Source organism: Malania oleifera, chromosome 6 (assembly GCF_029873635.1).
Source record: "Malania oleifera isolate guangnan ecotype guangnan chromosome 6, ASM2987363v1, whole genome shotgun sequence".
Classification (NCBI taxonomy): domain Eukaryota; kingdom Viridiplantae; phylum Streptophyta; class Magnoliopsida; order Santalales; family Ximeniaceae; genus Malania; species Malania oleifera.
In genome coordinates, this window is record NC_080422.1 from 20,583,408 (window position 1) to 20,598,532 (window position 15,125).

General features: G+C 36.2%; 1 protein-coding gene across 2 annotated transcripts in view; it reads left to right on the plus strand.

Moving 5' to 3' along the window:
- The first annotated feature begins 3,795 nt into the window (after nt 1-3,795).
- The window catches only part of LOC131158073 ((6-4)DNA photolyase), a 52,328-nt gene continuing 40,998 nt past the window's right edge, over nt 3,796-15,125 (plus strand). Inside the window, exon 1 of one of the 2 annotated variants that reach the window (XM_058112636.1) lies at nt 3,796-4,406. In XM_058112636.1, the coding sequence (XP_057968619.1) occupies nt 4,053-4,406 (354 nt within the window). In that variant the 5' untranslated portion in view covers nt 3,796-4,052. The remainder of the gene's footprint in view (nt 4,407-15,125) is intronic. The other variant, XM_058112637.1, reaches the window with a different exon arrangement.

A 15,125-nucleotide genomic window follows, 5' to 3' on the forward strand; every position in this document is an offset into this window, starting at 1 on the left:
AGAAGCACATTGTTGTGTTCTGTGATAGTTAGAGTGCTATTCATTTGGCAAAGAATCAAGTTTACCATGCACGAACGAAGCACATCGACGTAGGGGTAAGCAAATGGTCGGTTCGGCCAAATTCGGTTAATTAATCGAATTAACCGAAAATTTCGGTTAAAGAATAGTGTTAACCGAATCAACTGAACCATTGGGCCTCACCAAATCGAACTCGATCGAATTTATTTTTCGGGTAATTCGGTTAACCTAATTTAACCGAGAAATGAGGGAAGGGGGAATCCGGGGAGGTGTATCCAAAACAAGGGAAGGGGGAAGTCAGGAAGGTGTATCCAGATTCTAAATTGATGTGGAGGAGAGGTGGTTAGGGAGACGATTGAGCTCGGGTGAGCTTGACGCCGATGAGGAGTCAGGGGTGGTTCTCGGTGAGCTGGTCTATGCACGAGAGAAGAAAAATGAGAATGAGAGGGAGCTTGTGTGTTGGTGACGATGGCTGGCCAGTGGCGACGACGATGGCAATGGGTGCAGGCGATGGCATCACGTGAAGATGGTGGTGCGGAGCAGTAAGCTCAGGTGAGCGAGAGAGAGCAGTGACTTAGTGAGGGCTTCCGACTTCAGAGAGCAGTGACTATGTTGGTGATGATGGCCGGCGACGGCGACGGCGATGGCGATGGACACAGACGAAGGCATCGCGTGAAGATGGTGCCTGGTGGTGCAGAGGACCGAGCTCGGGTGAGCGAGAGAAAGGCAGTGAGGGCCTTACGAGTTCTAACTTCTGAGACTGAAAGCAGTGAGAGTGTGAGACTGAGAGTGTGAGAGGGAATGAGTGAATAATCGGATTTTAATTTACTAATTTATATTTAAAATTTAATTAATTCGTAAATCGGTTAACCGAATTAATATTCTTCATTAACCGAACCGAAACCCGATTAATCGAAATATTGGAAAGCATAATCGAACTGACCGAACCAAAATTTTTAACCGAACCAAACCGACCAATTTCGGTCGGTTAATTCGGTTTTCCCCGAATTATGCTCACCCCTACATCGACGTTCTGTTTTATTTTATGCGGGATATTATTGATGGAGGCAAGATACTTCTTCAGAAGATTGCTACAATTGAAAATCCCGTAGATATGTTGACCAAGATTGTGACAACAATCAAGTTCAAACATTGTTTGGACTTGATCAATATCCTGCAAGTTTGAATATTTTTAGAAGGCGCCGATGATGTGGAATTTCAGAAAATATTGGTGACTGAAAAATTTGTTGAATTTATCGTCAAGATAGAAAGTTGTTGTTTTTTGTCCCACATTGGTAGAATAGTTCCACATTAGTATAAAAGGTTGTTTTGAATTTTTTTATATTATTTGTCTCACATTGGAGATAAGTGTTTTTTTGGACTTGAGGTTGAAGTTATATAAAGAGCTCAACTCTCCATTTGTAAAACACACTTCAAAGTTGTACTATGTCAAGAAATAGTTGATTGATCATCGGCGCCCGAGGACGTAGGTAATTCTATACCGAATCTCGTAAATTTCTTGTCTTATATTTTTTTATTGCTTTATTATTAGTTTCTGCATTGCTTTAATTTTTTATATATTAAATAACAATAGTTGCAGTATTGGTGTTTGGCACAAGTGGGGTGCCCGACACAACACTCTTACCTTTAAAGTTTCATTGCATTGTCTCTCTATTTGATCCCGATCCTTTCTCTATTCTCTCGCTCTCTAATCTTTTCTTCTCTTCTCTGATTCTTCCTTTGATCTCTTCTACAGCTCTCTTTCTGGCTCTCATTAGCTCTGCAAATCGTTTGAGCTTCTAAATTGTTATGAATTGTTGTACATACCGTAATGCTCACAATTTCTCTCAATTTTAGCAAAGTCTCTCTGATTTTTTTTTTTTTCTATTTTTTTCTCCTAATTTTTGCAGGGTATTTTTATACTCTTTCCCTTTGTGTTGCTAAAGTGCGAGAAGTCTCAAGGCTCAATTTGGCGCCAATTCCCTTACCTCATAACAGAATTCTCCCATTATTCCCTAGCAGGGAATATTTTCCTAACCAATTTTATTCTCCTATGCACATGTGAATTGGTATTTTGCATTTCACTTTTCATTTTTTAGTTTTCTTGTTAATATATCTTTGTGCGCAAATGACAATGGAGAGGTCTAGCCGGCATACATGGATTAGAGGACTTTGCATTTATTTTCTTTTAAAAAAATTTGCATGTATTGATGTATGTACCCCCGTGTTTCCTTCAATGCAACCTTTCTTTGTACTTGCTTCCTTTTCCTTCCTGCACTTAGCACTCTACTTCTTGTATTTTTGTTGAATGCCAAGTGCCTTGCAACATCATTCTGTACCTGGGCATTGTATCCCTTGTTTAATAAAATGTGACATGTGCATATTTCAACTTTGCCTTAAAGCTTCAAGTGTCAAAATTGGACAGTCATGCCTAGAAGAAAACCTGGAAATAAAAATGACCTTGAAATTCCAATCAAAATACCCGAATTTAGAATTGAAAGGCCCAATCAAAAATTCAAATTCCAAAAGTTTTGAAGGACTTAATCTAGGACGTTAAGAATTAAAGACTTAATTTCCAATGATGAAAGGAAATTTAACTAAAGGTTAGAAGAGATCAAACTTTTAAAACTAAACTAAAAAGAACTCAATTTTTTTATAAACATAGGATTTACCTAACCTAAATGGAAATTACGATACCTCACCTAAAATTAAAAGAGATTAATATTGCAACTAAAATAATCTATACTAGGAAAAAATAGGTCAACTAAAATTTAAGAATTTCAATTCCTAAAAATGAAAGAAGTTAAGGGACCTGATTTTTGAAACTCTATTGATAACTAAGATTAGACTCTATTCGTGGAATTGAGTTTGAGATCCGGAGGGCTTAATTTAAAGATGTCATCTAGCCCTGAGATTTGAAAACACAATTTATTTTGCAACCTCTAGATTAAGTTTGATTTTGCAAAATTTTACAAAAGCAAACCAATTTAAAACTATGGTAAAATCTTTCCAAGAATGTCGAGACTTATTTTTTTTTGAAAGTTATATTGAAGTAACTAAGACTCTAATCTAACAGCTAAAAACAAATCGGGACTCAGTGCTTGGACTTAAAGTCAACTTTATTACGCCAGGTCTTTTCTTAGGAGTTAACAAATTAAAATTGGGGTGTCCACAAACCTCATTCAAATCTTTGTCCTAAAATATATCAATGGTATGACTATGCAAGTCTCCAATCATCGTCAAACATTAATCTTAGCATACCTCATACAATAATTATTAATTACAAATTATATTCTTAATATAGTATTTTGAAATATCTTCTTAACCCCGTGCATAAATGATTTGTAAATATTCAAACTACTATCATTATGACACTCTCAAATCATTCATCATGAAAAAATTATTTTTTCTAAAATTGTTGAATCTATGATAACTCAACTCAAAATGCAAACGAAATAATAAACAAATAAATACTTAATAAAGTACTAAAAATGTAAAATAATTATATGTAACTCGAAATGAATGATAATTTTTCAGTTTTTTAAATTTATTTTCAAATTCGAATAATTACATTTTTCCCTTTATATTCTCTGTTATTTTTTTTGTTGCATGTTGTAAATATTTGAATTTTCACTTTTCTAATTTTTTCTTCATTTGTTTAATTTTATGTTTTTAAAAATCTTCTGATTTTTGAAAATATGTTAATGATTTTCCGCTTGTTTCAATTTTTTCAAAAAAAAAAAAATGGGGGCAACATCAAGATACAAATATGTCGTCGTTTTGCTCGACCTAACAACCAACTGGGAAAGAAGGCTACGTGGCGTCTTATGGGCCAATGCAACCCCTTATCGACAATCACGCGCCGTGTGCGCACAGCGCCCGTAATCACGGCATTCCACGACCAGAAAGCATACAGCAGGGTCGCACGACCACGTCCCTCACCGGCGCAGGTTAGCCAGTACCCCTATTCTTTTCAACCACCGAGAAAAAGGGGCGGGAAGTATATGATAGCTTCGCCTTCTTCTCTTTCGTAAATGCGCCTCTCAGTTTCTCTCTCTGTATCACCCTGCTCTCTCAACCCGACAATGGCGTCCGGGTCGAACTCTTTGATGTGGTTCCGGAAGGGTCTCCGGATCCATGACAACCCCGCTCTCGAGCACGCCGCCAGGGGCGCCAACCACCTGTACCCACTGTTCGTGATTGACCCGCACTACATGGAGCCCGATCCCACGGCATTCTCTCCCGGGTCGGCCCGGGCCGGCCTCAACCGGATCCGGTTTTTGCTGGAGAGTCTCGTGGATCTTGATTCGAGTCTGCGGAAACTTGGTTCGCGCTTGCTGGTCGTGAAAGGAGAGCCGAGCGAGGTTCTGATTCGCTGCTTGAAGGAGGTAACCCGCTAGCTCTCTCTCTTTCTCTGTCTCTCTCTCTCTGTTATTGTTTTGTTTGTTATTAGTTTAAAATCATTCCAAATTCAAAATATGAATAGTTGTTTAGAATTTGATATATGACTAATCCATCAGATAATGACTAACCTTCCTCTGCGCAAGTTTTGCACTAATCCATCAGATAAATTTCTGTTTAAAAGTAGAAAATTAATGATTTTTTTTTGGTGGAAAATCATTTTTATTTTTTGTTTTTATGTTTCCAAATAGTTATGTATGAAATATGCACCTTGTTTTTTAATTGCTCAAAAATTATATAAGAAATCATATGTACAGAAATAGAAAGCAATAGAAAGATATTTTTCAACTCTCTTATATAAATTTATAAAGTTAGAAAATAAAGTGTTATTTTTGTAATTATTTTTTTTTTTTTCGTGCAAGTAAATGATATCAAAACTTTTTATTGTTTTCTAGTTTTTTTTTTTATATAAAACATTACAAAACTAAAAAATAGGTTGGACTTCTTTTTGTAATTTTTAAAAAATTAAAATACAAAATAAAATTTATTTTAAGAAATGAACATATTCGAAATGTAATGTATTGAGCATGTGACTATAAATATCCTTCTATTCCGAAGTTTACTTTTACAACATTTACTATGAGTATTCAATCAATTAATTTATATCCTTCTAATCATGCCTTTAGCATTGATCCTAATAAAATAGATAGATGTTGTCCAAACCAATTAGCATAAACCTTGCAAAAGATCACCTTTGAAAATCTACACTTGAAGAAGGTGTGGTCTTTATTTTTAGGACAACCATCACATAAATTGCATAGTGAAGAAGTCCCTACTTTTTCTCTCCCACCAAAATGGAAAGCCAGTTAAAAGGCTAAAAATATAATACATGCTTTGGATTTGGACAATGTTAATTAGCCTAGAAGAAATTTGGATCTAAAAAATTCCCATGTAGACATCAAAGAAGCTATTAGTGGAATCAACATCACAAAACAGATATATCTAGAAATATTCAAAACATGTATCTCTTTGCAAGGTGTGGAGGGGTGTGATAGATGAATCAGAGCAACTTCAGGAATTATTTAATAAAATAATATCTTTAGTTTTAATGTAAATCATTGACTGATCTGAGGAGAATGTCTTTGGGTGAGAGAACTTAGGCTATGTTCATTATCCTAGAAGAGGGAAGTGTCTTGATCATTTTCTACAAAAAGCTTAACGTATAGATTGGGCCAAAAAGAGCATGATGTTTAGTTGAGGTGAACTTTGAATATTTGGTATAGTTTCGGAATAACAAGGGTTAAGGTCACCAATGAGATGATTAGGGATAAGGTTTGTTGGAGTTTGTGGCTCATATTGAGTGGAACGCATGCACAGAAAAATCATGGTGAAGAAAAAACAAGAAAGTCGAGCTATAGGAGGAAAGAATCTATTGTTTGGTCGACGGTTACATCGATGGTTTACCCTTTGGAATAAATTGTCGACGGTTTGTTGAATCCGTTGATGGTCTAGTCCGGCGCTAATTTCGAATTTTGAATTGGGAAGATCAGCAGGTTGGGGATTTGGAGGAGAAACCTCCGGGGATTGCGACAAGGGTACTTGGGGAACTTTCTAAGTCTTTTGTATGTGTAGGGTTAGCATATAAACAATATTGTAACCCTTGTTTGATTATTGATAGTGAAAATTCAGCCATTTGCTCCCGTGGACGTAGGCACATTGCCGAAACCACAGAATCTCTTGTGTCATTGTTTATTTGCTTTCCTTGATTATTTGTGTGTGATTGAGTTTCCGTATTATTTATTATTGGTTGCTGCACTGCATGATCCGATTCGATTTTTCGTTGCGCATTGATTTTGCATAACAAATTGGTATTAGAGCTAGTTTGCAATGGCTGGTATTTCTTCTGCAAAGTTTGATATTGTCAACTTCGACGGATCAGAAAATTTTGATTATGGTAGAGGAGGGTTAAAAACTTATTGGTGCAGTAAGGTATGGTGAAGGCATTATACGGGAGGCAGTCGAAAGGCATGGACGACATGAGTTGGAAGGAATTGTAAACGAAGGTTGTGGTGACTATCATACTTTGGTTGATGATGTGATGCATCACGTCTTGGATGAGGAATCGTCGGCGGCATGCAGTTTGACTGAAACTAGAGAGTCGGTATATGTCCAAGTCATTAATGAACAAGTCGTATCTTAAGCAGAAATTGTATGGGCTTAAGATGGTAGAGGGTTTGTTTCTGAATCAACACATCAATTTATTCAATCATATTATCAGTGATTTGAAGCAGGTTGATGTGAAATTCGAGGACAAAGACAAGACATTGATGCTGCTGAATTCCCTACCTACGTCTCCTACGTATGAAAATCTGGTTACGACTCTGACATGGGGAAACGAAACTCTGGAGTTGGAGGATATCACGAGTGCTTTGTTGGGTTTTCATCAGAGGAAGAAGGCCAGCAATGAGAATTCTCAAGGTGAAGGACTTCTGGTGAAAGGTAATCAGGATCGTGGGAGAAGCAAGTTGTGGAGTGGACTGAGTAATAATAATGCTCGGTCCAATTCTAAGAAGAGGAAGGATGTATGATGTTTTAAGTGTGGGGAAAAAAGGGCACATAAAATCGGATTGTCCAGAGATGAAGAAGGGGAATTTCGAAAATAAAGAAGATTCATCAAAATCAACGAATGTAGTGGAAGAAGGAGACTCAGGAAGCGGTGATGGTGATATGCTTTCAGTTCATCCGTTCATATGATCTCACGGATTCTTGGATCTTAGATTCAGCGTGCTCTTATCACATAACGCCCAACAAAGATTGGTTCACCACTTACAGGTTGGTAAATTTTAGTTCTGTTCTGATAGGAAATTATGCTTTATGCAAAATTGTCAGAATAGGGAATATCAGAATCAAAATGTTTGATGATGTGGTGAGGACGTTATATGATGTTAGATATATATAGGAGTTAAGGAAGAATTTGATTTTATTTGACATTTTAGATTGTAACGAGTTTAGTTACAAGTCTGAAAGTGGGGTAATGAAGGTGAGTAAGAGTGTTCTAACCGTGATGAAAGGACAAAAAGTACCAGGGAATATCTATACACTACTAGGTACCACAATTATAGGTGGAGTTGTAGTTGCAGAGTCTGAGTCAGATAATACTGTCTTGTGGTGTATGCGGTCTAGGCATATGGGTGAGCGTGGAATGATGGAGTTTCATAAGAGAAATCTTTTGAAAGGGGTTAAATCATGCAAGATGGATTTCTGCAAGTATTGTGTGCTTGGGAAACATAATAGGGTGCAGTTCATGACAGCCACACACAAGATGGAGGGAATTCTTTACTACACTCATTCAGATGTTTGGGGGCTAGTGAGAGTAGTATCACGAGGAGGGCATAAGTATTTTGTTAACTTTATTGATGATTACTCATGAAAGGTCTGGGTGTACTTTATGCTGCACAAGTTAGAAACGTTTGCCAAGTTTAAATTGTGGAAAGCTGAGGTGGAAAACTAGACTGGGAACAAGATTAAATCCCTCAAGACAAAAAATAGGACCGAGTACACTGATTCGAGGTTCATGGAGTTGTGCGAGTAACATGGCATTAGAAAACATTTCACAGTATGCAAGACACCACAACAAAATGGTGTGGTGAAAAGGATGAACCAAACCATAGCAGAAAGGGTATGGTGTCTCAGGTTGAATGCAAGACTTGCAAAAAACTTCTGGGCAGAGGCAATAAATATGACGTGTTTCTTAATTATCAGATCACCATGGGCAACACTAGATGGTTTAGTTGCAAAGGAGGTATGGATAGGCAGCATGGTAGACTACTCCGATTTGAGGGTGTTTGGATGTCCAACCTATGTGCACATTTCTAGTGAGGAGAGATCGAAACTTGATGCAAAGTCTAGATGATGCATCTTTTTAGGGTATGACAAAGGGGTGAAAGGGTTCAAGTTGTAGGATCTGAAGGCAAGCAAGGTAGTGATCAATATAGATGTGATTTTCGATAAGAAAGTCATGTTGTAGTGTACTAAGGAAGAAGAAGAGAAACGGGTGTCAGAAAGCTGTAGTAGCAATGAGCATGTGGTGCAGGTGGAGTTAGGGACTCAAGGTGGAGATGACAATGTGCAGAACACAGGGAGTTCTAGCTCAGGAGATCACCAGCAACATAGTATAGCTATAGACAGGCCCAAACGCAATATCAGTCCACCACCTAGGTACGAATTTGATGATTTAGTTTCTTATGCACTCATTACAAGAAGCGAGGATCCTACTAGTTTTCAGGAGGCGGTGCGTTGGCAAGAGAAAAGTAGATGGATGAGTGCTATGGTGGAAAAGATATAGTCTTTGCATAAGAACCAGACGTGGGAGTTGGTGAAGCTTCTAGAAGGTAAAAGGGTAATAGGGTGCAAGTGGGTGTATAGGAAGAAAGAAGTGGTTTTAGAAAAAGAACGAGAGAAGTTTTAGGCTCGGTTAGTAGCAAAGGGTTATTTACAGAGGAAAGGGATTGATTATGATGAGATGTTTTTCTCTGTGGTTAGACACACTTCCATCAGGGTAGTGTTGGGATTGGTGTTGCATTACGACATGCATTTGGAGTAAATGGATGTAAAGACAATGTTTCTCCATGGTGATTTGGAAGAGCTGATTTACATGGTACAACCAGAAGGGTTTAGTCAACCTGGACAGAAACACTTAGTTTGTAAACTGAGAAAATCACTTTACGGTCTAAAGCAGTCTCCGAGGCTGTGGTACAAACAGTTTGCTACATGATCCAGATTGGCTACAAGAAGTGTGAGTACGATTGATGCGTATATGTCAAGGGTCTCGATGATGGTTCATTGATTTTTCTGTTACTTTATACGGATGACATGTTGATTGCTGCGAGGAGTTTGATTGAGGTCAACAATCTAAAAACCTTGTTGAATAAAGAGTTTGATATGAAAGATTTGGTTACGACCAAGAAAATTCTTGGGAAGGAGATTCGCATGGATAAATCTACTAGGAGATTGCGGCAATCTCAAAGGAACTACGTTGAGAAGGTGTTGGAGAGGTTTAGCATGGAAAATGCAAAATCGATGAGTACAACGTTGGTGAATCATTTTAGGTTGTCTACCACCTAGTGCCCAAAGACAGACGATGATGTTTGTGACATGTTAAAGGTCCCATATGCCAGTATAGTAAGGTGCTTGATGTATGCTATGGTTTGTACAAAACCAGACCTGGCACAAACGGTCAGTGTGGTGAGCAAGTTCTTTTCGAATCTGGGTCAATAGCATTGGGATGTAGTCAAGTGGATTCTCATATACTTGAGGGGTACTACAGGCTATGGCATAATGTTCAACAAACAAAAGGGTGATCCTTTAGTGGTAGGATAAGTGGATGCAGACTATGCAGGGGGCTTGGATGACAGGAGGTCTACCATAGGGTATGTATTCACCCTTGTCGGAGGACCTATTTGTTAGAGGTTCACAGTGTGGTCACTTGTTGCTTTATCTACTATTGAATCAGAGTACATGATAGTGGCTGAGGCTGCTAAAGAAGTGTTGTGAGTTACATGATTGTTCAAGGAGTTGGGTATTCAGCAAATTGGAGTTTAGCTGCTTTGTGATAGTAGAGTGCCACCTATTTGGCGAAGAACCAAGTGTATCATGTGATGACCAAACACATAGATGTGCGATTTCATAGGATCAGGGAGCTGGTTACTTCTGGTGAACTATTGCTTGAGAAAGTTCACACGTCCGAGAATGCAATAGATATGTTGACAAAGCCTATTTCAACTGATAAGTTCAAGCATTATTTGGACTTGATCAACGTCTCCAGTTGTTAGATGGGAGACGTCCCAACCTACTTTCCTAGGTGGAGCTGCGGGTTATGCTTTTAGGTGGAGCAGTGAGTTATGCTTTCGTATTTCTCCTAAGAGGTGAATATTTGCCAAGGTGAAGATTATTGGAGTTTGTGGCTCATATTGAGTGGAACACACACATAGGGAAAGCATGGTGAAGAAAAAACAAGGAAGCTAAGCTGTAGGAGGAAACAATCAACTGTTTGGTCGACAATTACATTGACAGTTTACCCTTGGGAATAAACTATCAACGGTTTACTGAATCTGTCGATAGTCTAGTTCGACAGTGATTTCAAATTTTGAATTGGGAAGATCAGTAGGTTGGGGATTTGGAGGCGAAACCTTCGGGCACTGCTATAGGGGTACTTGGGGAACTTCCTAAGTCTTTTGTATATGTTGGGTTAGCATATAAACAATATTGTAACCCTTGTTTGCTTATTGATATTAAAAATTCAGTCGCTTGCTCCCGTGGACGTAGGCACATTGTCGAACCGCGAAATCTCTTGTGTCATTGTTTATTTGCTTTCCTTTATTATCTCTGTGTGATTGAGTTTTCATATTATTCATCGTTGGTTACTGCATTACATGATCCGATTTGATTTTCTACTGTGCATTGATTTTGCACAACAAGCTTCATTGGTGATAGAGTAACACCTGAATTTGTGGTTAAGGTCCCTAAATGACCAAATGACTACTATGTGATAAAGGAGGAGCAGTGCATAGATAGTTAGGAGGTTTGCCTAGAAACGCCTACCCTTGAAAGAATGAGTAATAGTTTATTAATTGACTCTCGTGTTGAAAATGAATGAGGCTAAGTGATCTACTAGAACTGTAGGATGTAAAAATGCATTAGTATAGAGCATTTTGCCTTAGAAAGAAGAATACTCGCAAGCATTGATGAACGAAACAGAAGCGATTGAGAATGTCAACTTTAGTAACAAAAATATTAGTGAGAATCCTATTTCCTAAAAACCTAAGGATCCTCCACATAGTTTGTTCGTGAAGGATGAGTCAAGGCCTAAGGTCATGCTGGCAGACATAGTTGATGGACAATAGGTGAATATTGTTTTGTATGTTACCCTTTGTTGGTCCTAAGGATGAAGGAGGCTAGGTTAGTTGTAAAGTAGTTATTCGTAGAGCATCAACATAACCCTATTTGAAACACTTTGGTAGTGCTTTCAAATTAGGATTCAAATAATGAATCAAAGCACATGGACCTATTTCCTTATTTTTCTAGTGAAGATAAAATAGGGTGGAATACTTGATATTTATATCACCTAATGAAAGAGCTTAATGAAAATAATAATAAAATCAAATCAAACAAATGCATTTTGGGTTTTTAAAATAGTTTAGATCATTTTGACAATAATTAGGTTGATTTGTTTTACCAAGAAGGTCTACAGCTCAAGCCCTAGTTAGCACTAATATAATAACTAACGAATATAATATATGATTATAATTAAATGCTATTGACTGTAACAAAGCATAAAATAGAAAAACTGTAAATTACGATGTTATCCTAAGAGGGGGGTGAATTGAGTATTTTAAAAAATTAAGTCATTTATGTTCTAATTTTAAAAGCTATTAATTACAAACTTGCAATCTACTTAATATCTAGCTTAATGTTTCACAATTAATCAATTTAATGTGTGTCCTTATTAAGCATACAATTTTACTCAATCACAAAGAAACTTATCAAATACTTAACTTATACACAATAAACAGATTATTTAAATGCGGACGGAAATTAAAAGAGTTAAGGAAAGAGAAAAGACAAACATGATTTTTACGAGGTTCGGCCTACCCAAGCCTACGTCCTCGCATTGAGCAACCCACTCAAGGATTTCACTAAAATCCGCTCCTTTAATTAGGACGAAACTTCCCTTACAATTTGTTACTTACAAGAGGCGTAACTTCCTCCTCAACCTCGGTTCACAACCCGAACCGTGAATACAATAGAATATTATAATTTCTGCAAAAACTCAAGTGCTTCTACACAAAGCTAGTGAGTACAATAGAAATTCAAGTACATACTCAATATGATAAAACTTGAAGCTCAATATGTATGTATCAATATGATCTTTATATGAAGAATGAGATGATTCACAAATCTATCCTTTAATCAATATCTTCCAAAAACAATTTTATAAGTAAATGCTTTGGAGATCTTAGGATTCGATTTTAGAACGTTTTATGCAAGAATAGAAAATAAGATCATTTCAAAAATAATCTTGAATAATGCGTAGATCTATGTTCTTACAATCAAATAATTTGTAAAGTTGAATCTTTGTATAAATATATGACTTTGAATATTTGCAAAGATTTAAACAATAATTTCAAAACAAATTTCTTCAAGAATATGTATTTAGAAGCTCATAGTATTTGCAATAAAATAATTTTTGCACTAATCAAATATTTGAATGATAATATATTTAAAACTATCTCCAAGATTTTAGTTTTAAACAAAAAATTTTCTCAAGTAATGATCTTTCACAAATTGTATATATAATTAATAACTCAAGATCAATCTCTTAAAGAATATTCAAGAATAAATTTGAAAAAAAGAAAATCTTTGAGAGTAAGCAAACAATTTTTTTTATTACCAAACCTCAATACCCAAGTTATTTGCACTATATTCTCTGGAATGTCTTTTAAAAATCAACATAACTCAAGTTCAGATTTGATGTGAATGCTTTGAAATCGCAGGCAAGAGTTTAGCAGTGTATTCAATGCTCTCAAGAGATGTGTAACAGTTCAAGGCTCCCAATGGATGTGCAAAAAGTGGTGCTATAGGGTTTAGAGTTTAGGTTTATAAGCAATCTTGCCATCTAAGCAATTTATGGTCATTAGATCATTTAAAATATCATATTTACATCCGTGTCCGTGCTGGAACATCGTTTTGCGCCGCGACCTTCGTCGACGAATGGGTACATTTGTCGACGAGTGTACAACACTCGTTTGTCGAGGAGGCTATGAGTTCGTCAACAAGAGCATTGTCTGAACTTTTTGGGTTCTCGCTATTTTTTCGTCAACGAGACAACACTATTCATCGCTGAGTGGCCTTCATACATTCGTCGACAAGGCCATAGGGTTCGTCGACGAGGCCACTAAAATTTGCCTCGAAAAATTTGTTTAACCTAGAACTAATGTAAATGAATCTTTCATGAAATGCATGAGTCCTAAGGTCTGTCTAAGGTATATTCGAGCTTTGAATTAAATCATATGAAATATGTAAATACATTCAATTCTAAATACGCATTCCCATTGAAGATCTTGAACTTGAAGCTTGCTTCTTCATCTTTTTATTCTTCTAGTTCCATGGATTGAGCCAAGTGATATGTACTTTAGGTTCCTCGTGACTTCTATTTCAAGCTTACCGTTCGTGCATTCTAAATCAAGATCCTATTCACAAACTCAATCGCACAGGTCAAATATCAAGTGATTTGTCATTATCAAAACAAGATTAGAATCATAGAGTTAACAAAAACAAAAAAAATATTTCAATGAATAATCTATCGGTATTTTCCAATCTTAGATAAACAAACATAAAAATAAAAATCATTACAAGAGCATCACAAAAGCAAAACTCAATTTCTTCCTAAATAGCTATTTATTTTTTCAATTGAGATGGGATGATCCTCTCAAAAGTCATTTCTCCTTCATTACCATATTTATGATCAAGTTCCTAGTTAATCGGTGTAATAGTTTTCTTATTGATAATATTGCTATTGATGATAGTGATCTTGATATGAAGTTTAAGCTACTCACTATAATGAATGCACCAAGTATGGATAAAGAGGTTTGAAATTGTCCAATTTTATATTACCCGTCAATATGAATTAGCAAAAACAATGTTTCCTTTCATACTATGATTCTAAACATTTATGATTTAGTTGTGAATGAATCAAGTTAGTTAATCATCTTTTACTTTTAGGATTTTTGCCCATCTCCGAGTCTTTAGGGTTTTCAATAGAATAGGAAACTAACATCTCTTAATTTATAAGAATGAATCAAAGCAACCAATTAGAATCTTTAGAAGCTAACTGGTTCTATATATAAAAAAGGCCCTATTCCAAACTTGTTTATTTAAAGTGACAGTATCTTAATAGGCACCCTGATGTGTGCTTAACTTGAATAACATTCATAATCCAATGCAAAGAGAGAAATAGAGAGGGAGAGATTCAATTGCAATGAAGGAGTTGCTGCACATAGGCAAGCTAAAACATTACATGATTGAATACAATTAGACTTAATTAATAAACCTAATCCTAATAATGATATAAAGACTAAAGTACCCCTACTTAAAATTATATATATTATCTAACAAGTTTAACCCACTAAGTTATTCAGTTAAGCTCGGGTTGGCTCGATTGTAAGTAAATTATACTCTAGCTCGTTAAACCTATATCTACTCTAAATAATCAAGGCATGGGTCAAATTACCTATTCATCGTTGACCTATTTTGCACCCTTTTTTAGATTTTAACAAACACCTAACTTGATTCAATCATTCTTACTCTAAAACCTTATAATTTTTGAAAATTAATCACTTGACCTCGACTCCAAATTAGGAGAGGCTATGAAATAGATGGTACTTCCATGTGATTTTGGACCTTGTGCATTGACAACAATAGATCCTACTTGCTTTATTTAATAAAATTCATAAAAATTCACATGACAATCAACAAATACCTAAATATCAAATGTAGCCACATGAAAGCATCAATATTCAATAATTTCTTCATAAATGGGGATGCTATGTTCAATAAGTGAATCATTTGCAAGGTTGATACTTGGTAGCAAGGTCATATTTACCCATCATTACTTTGTGGATAATAAATTATTATCATTATTATGCATT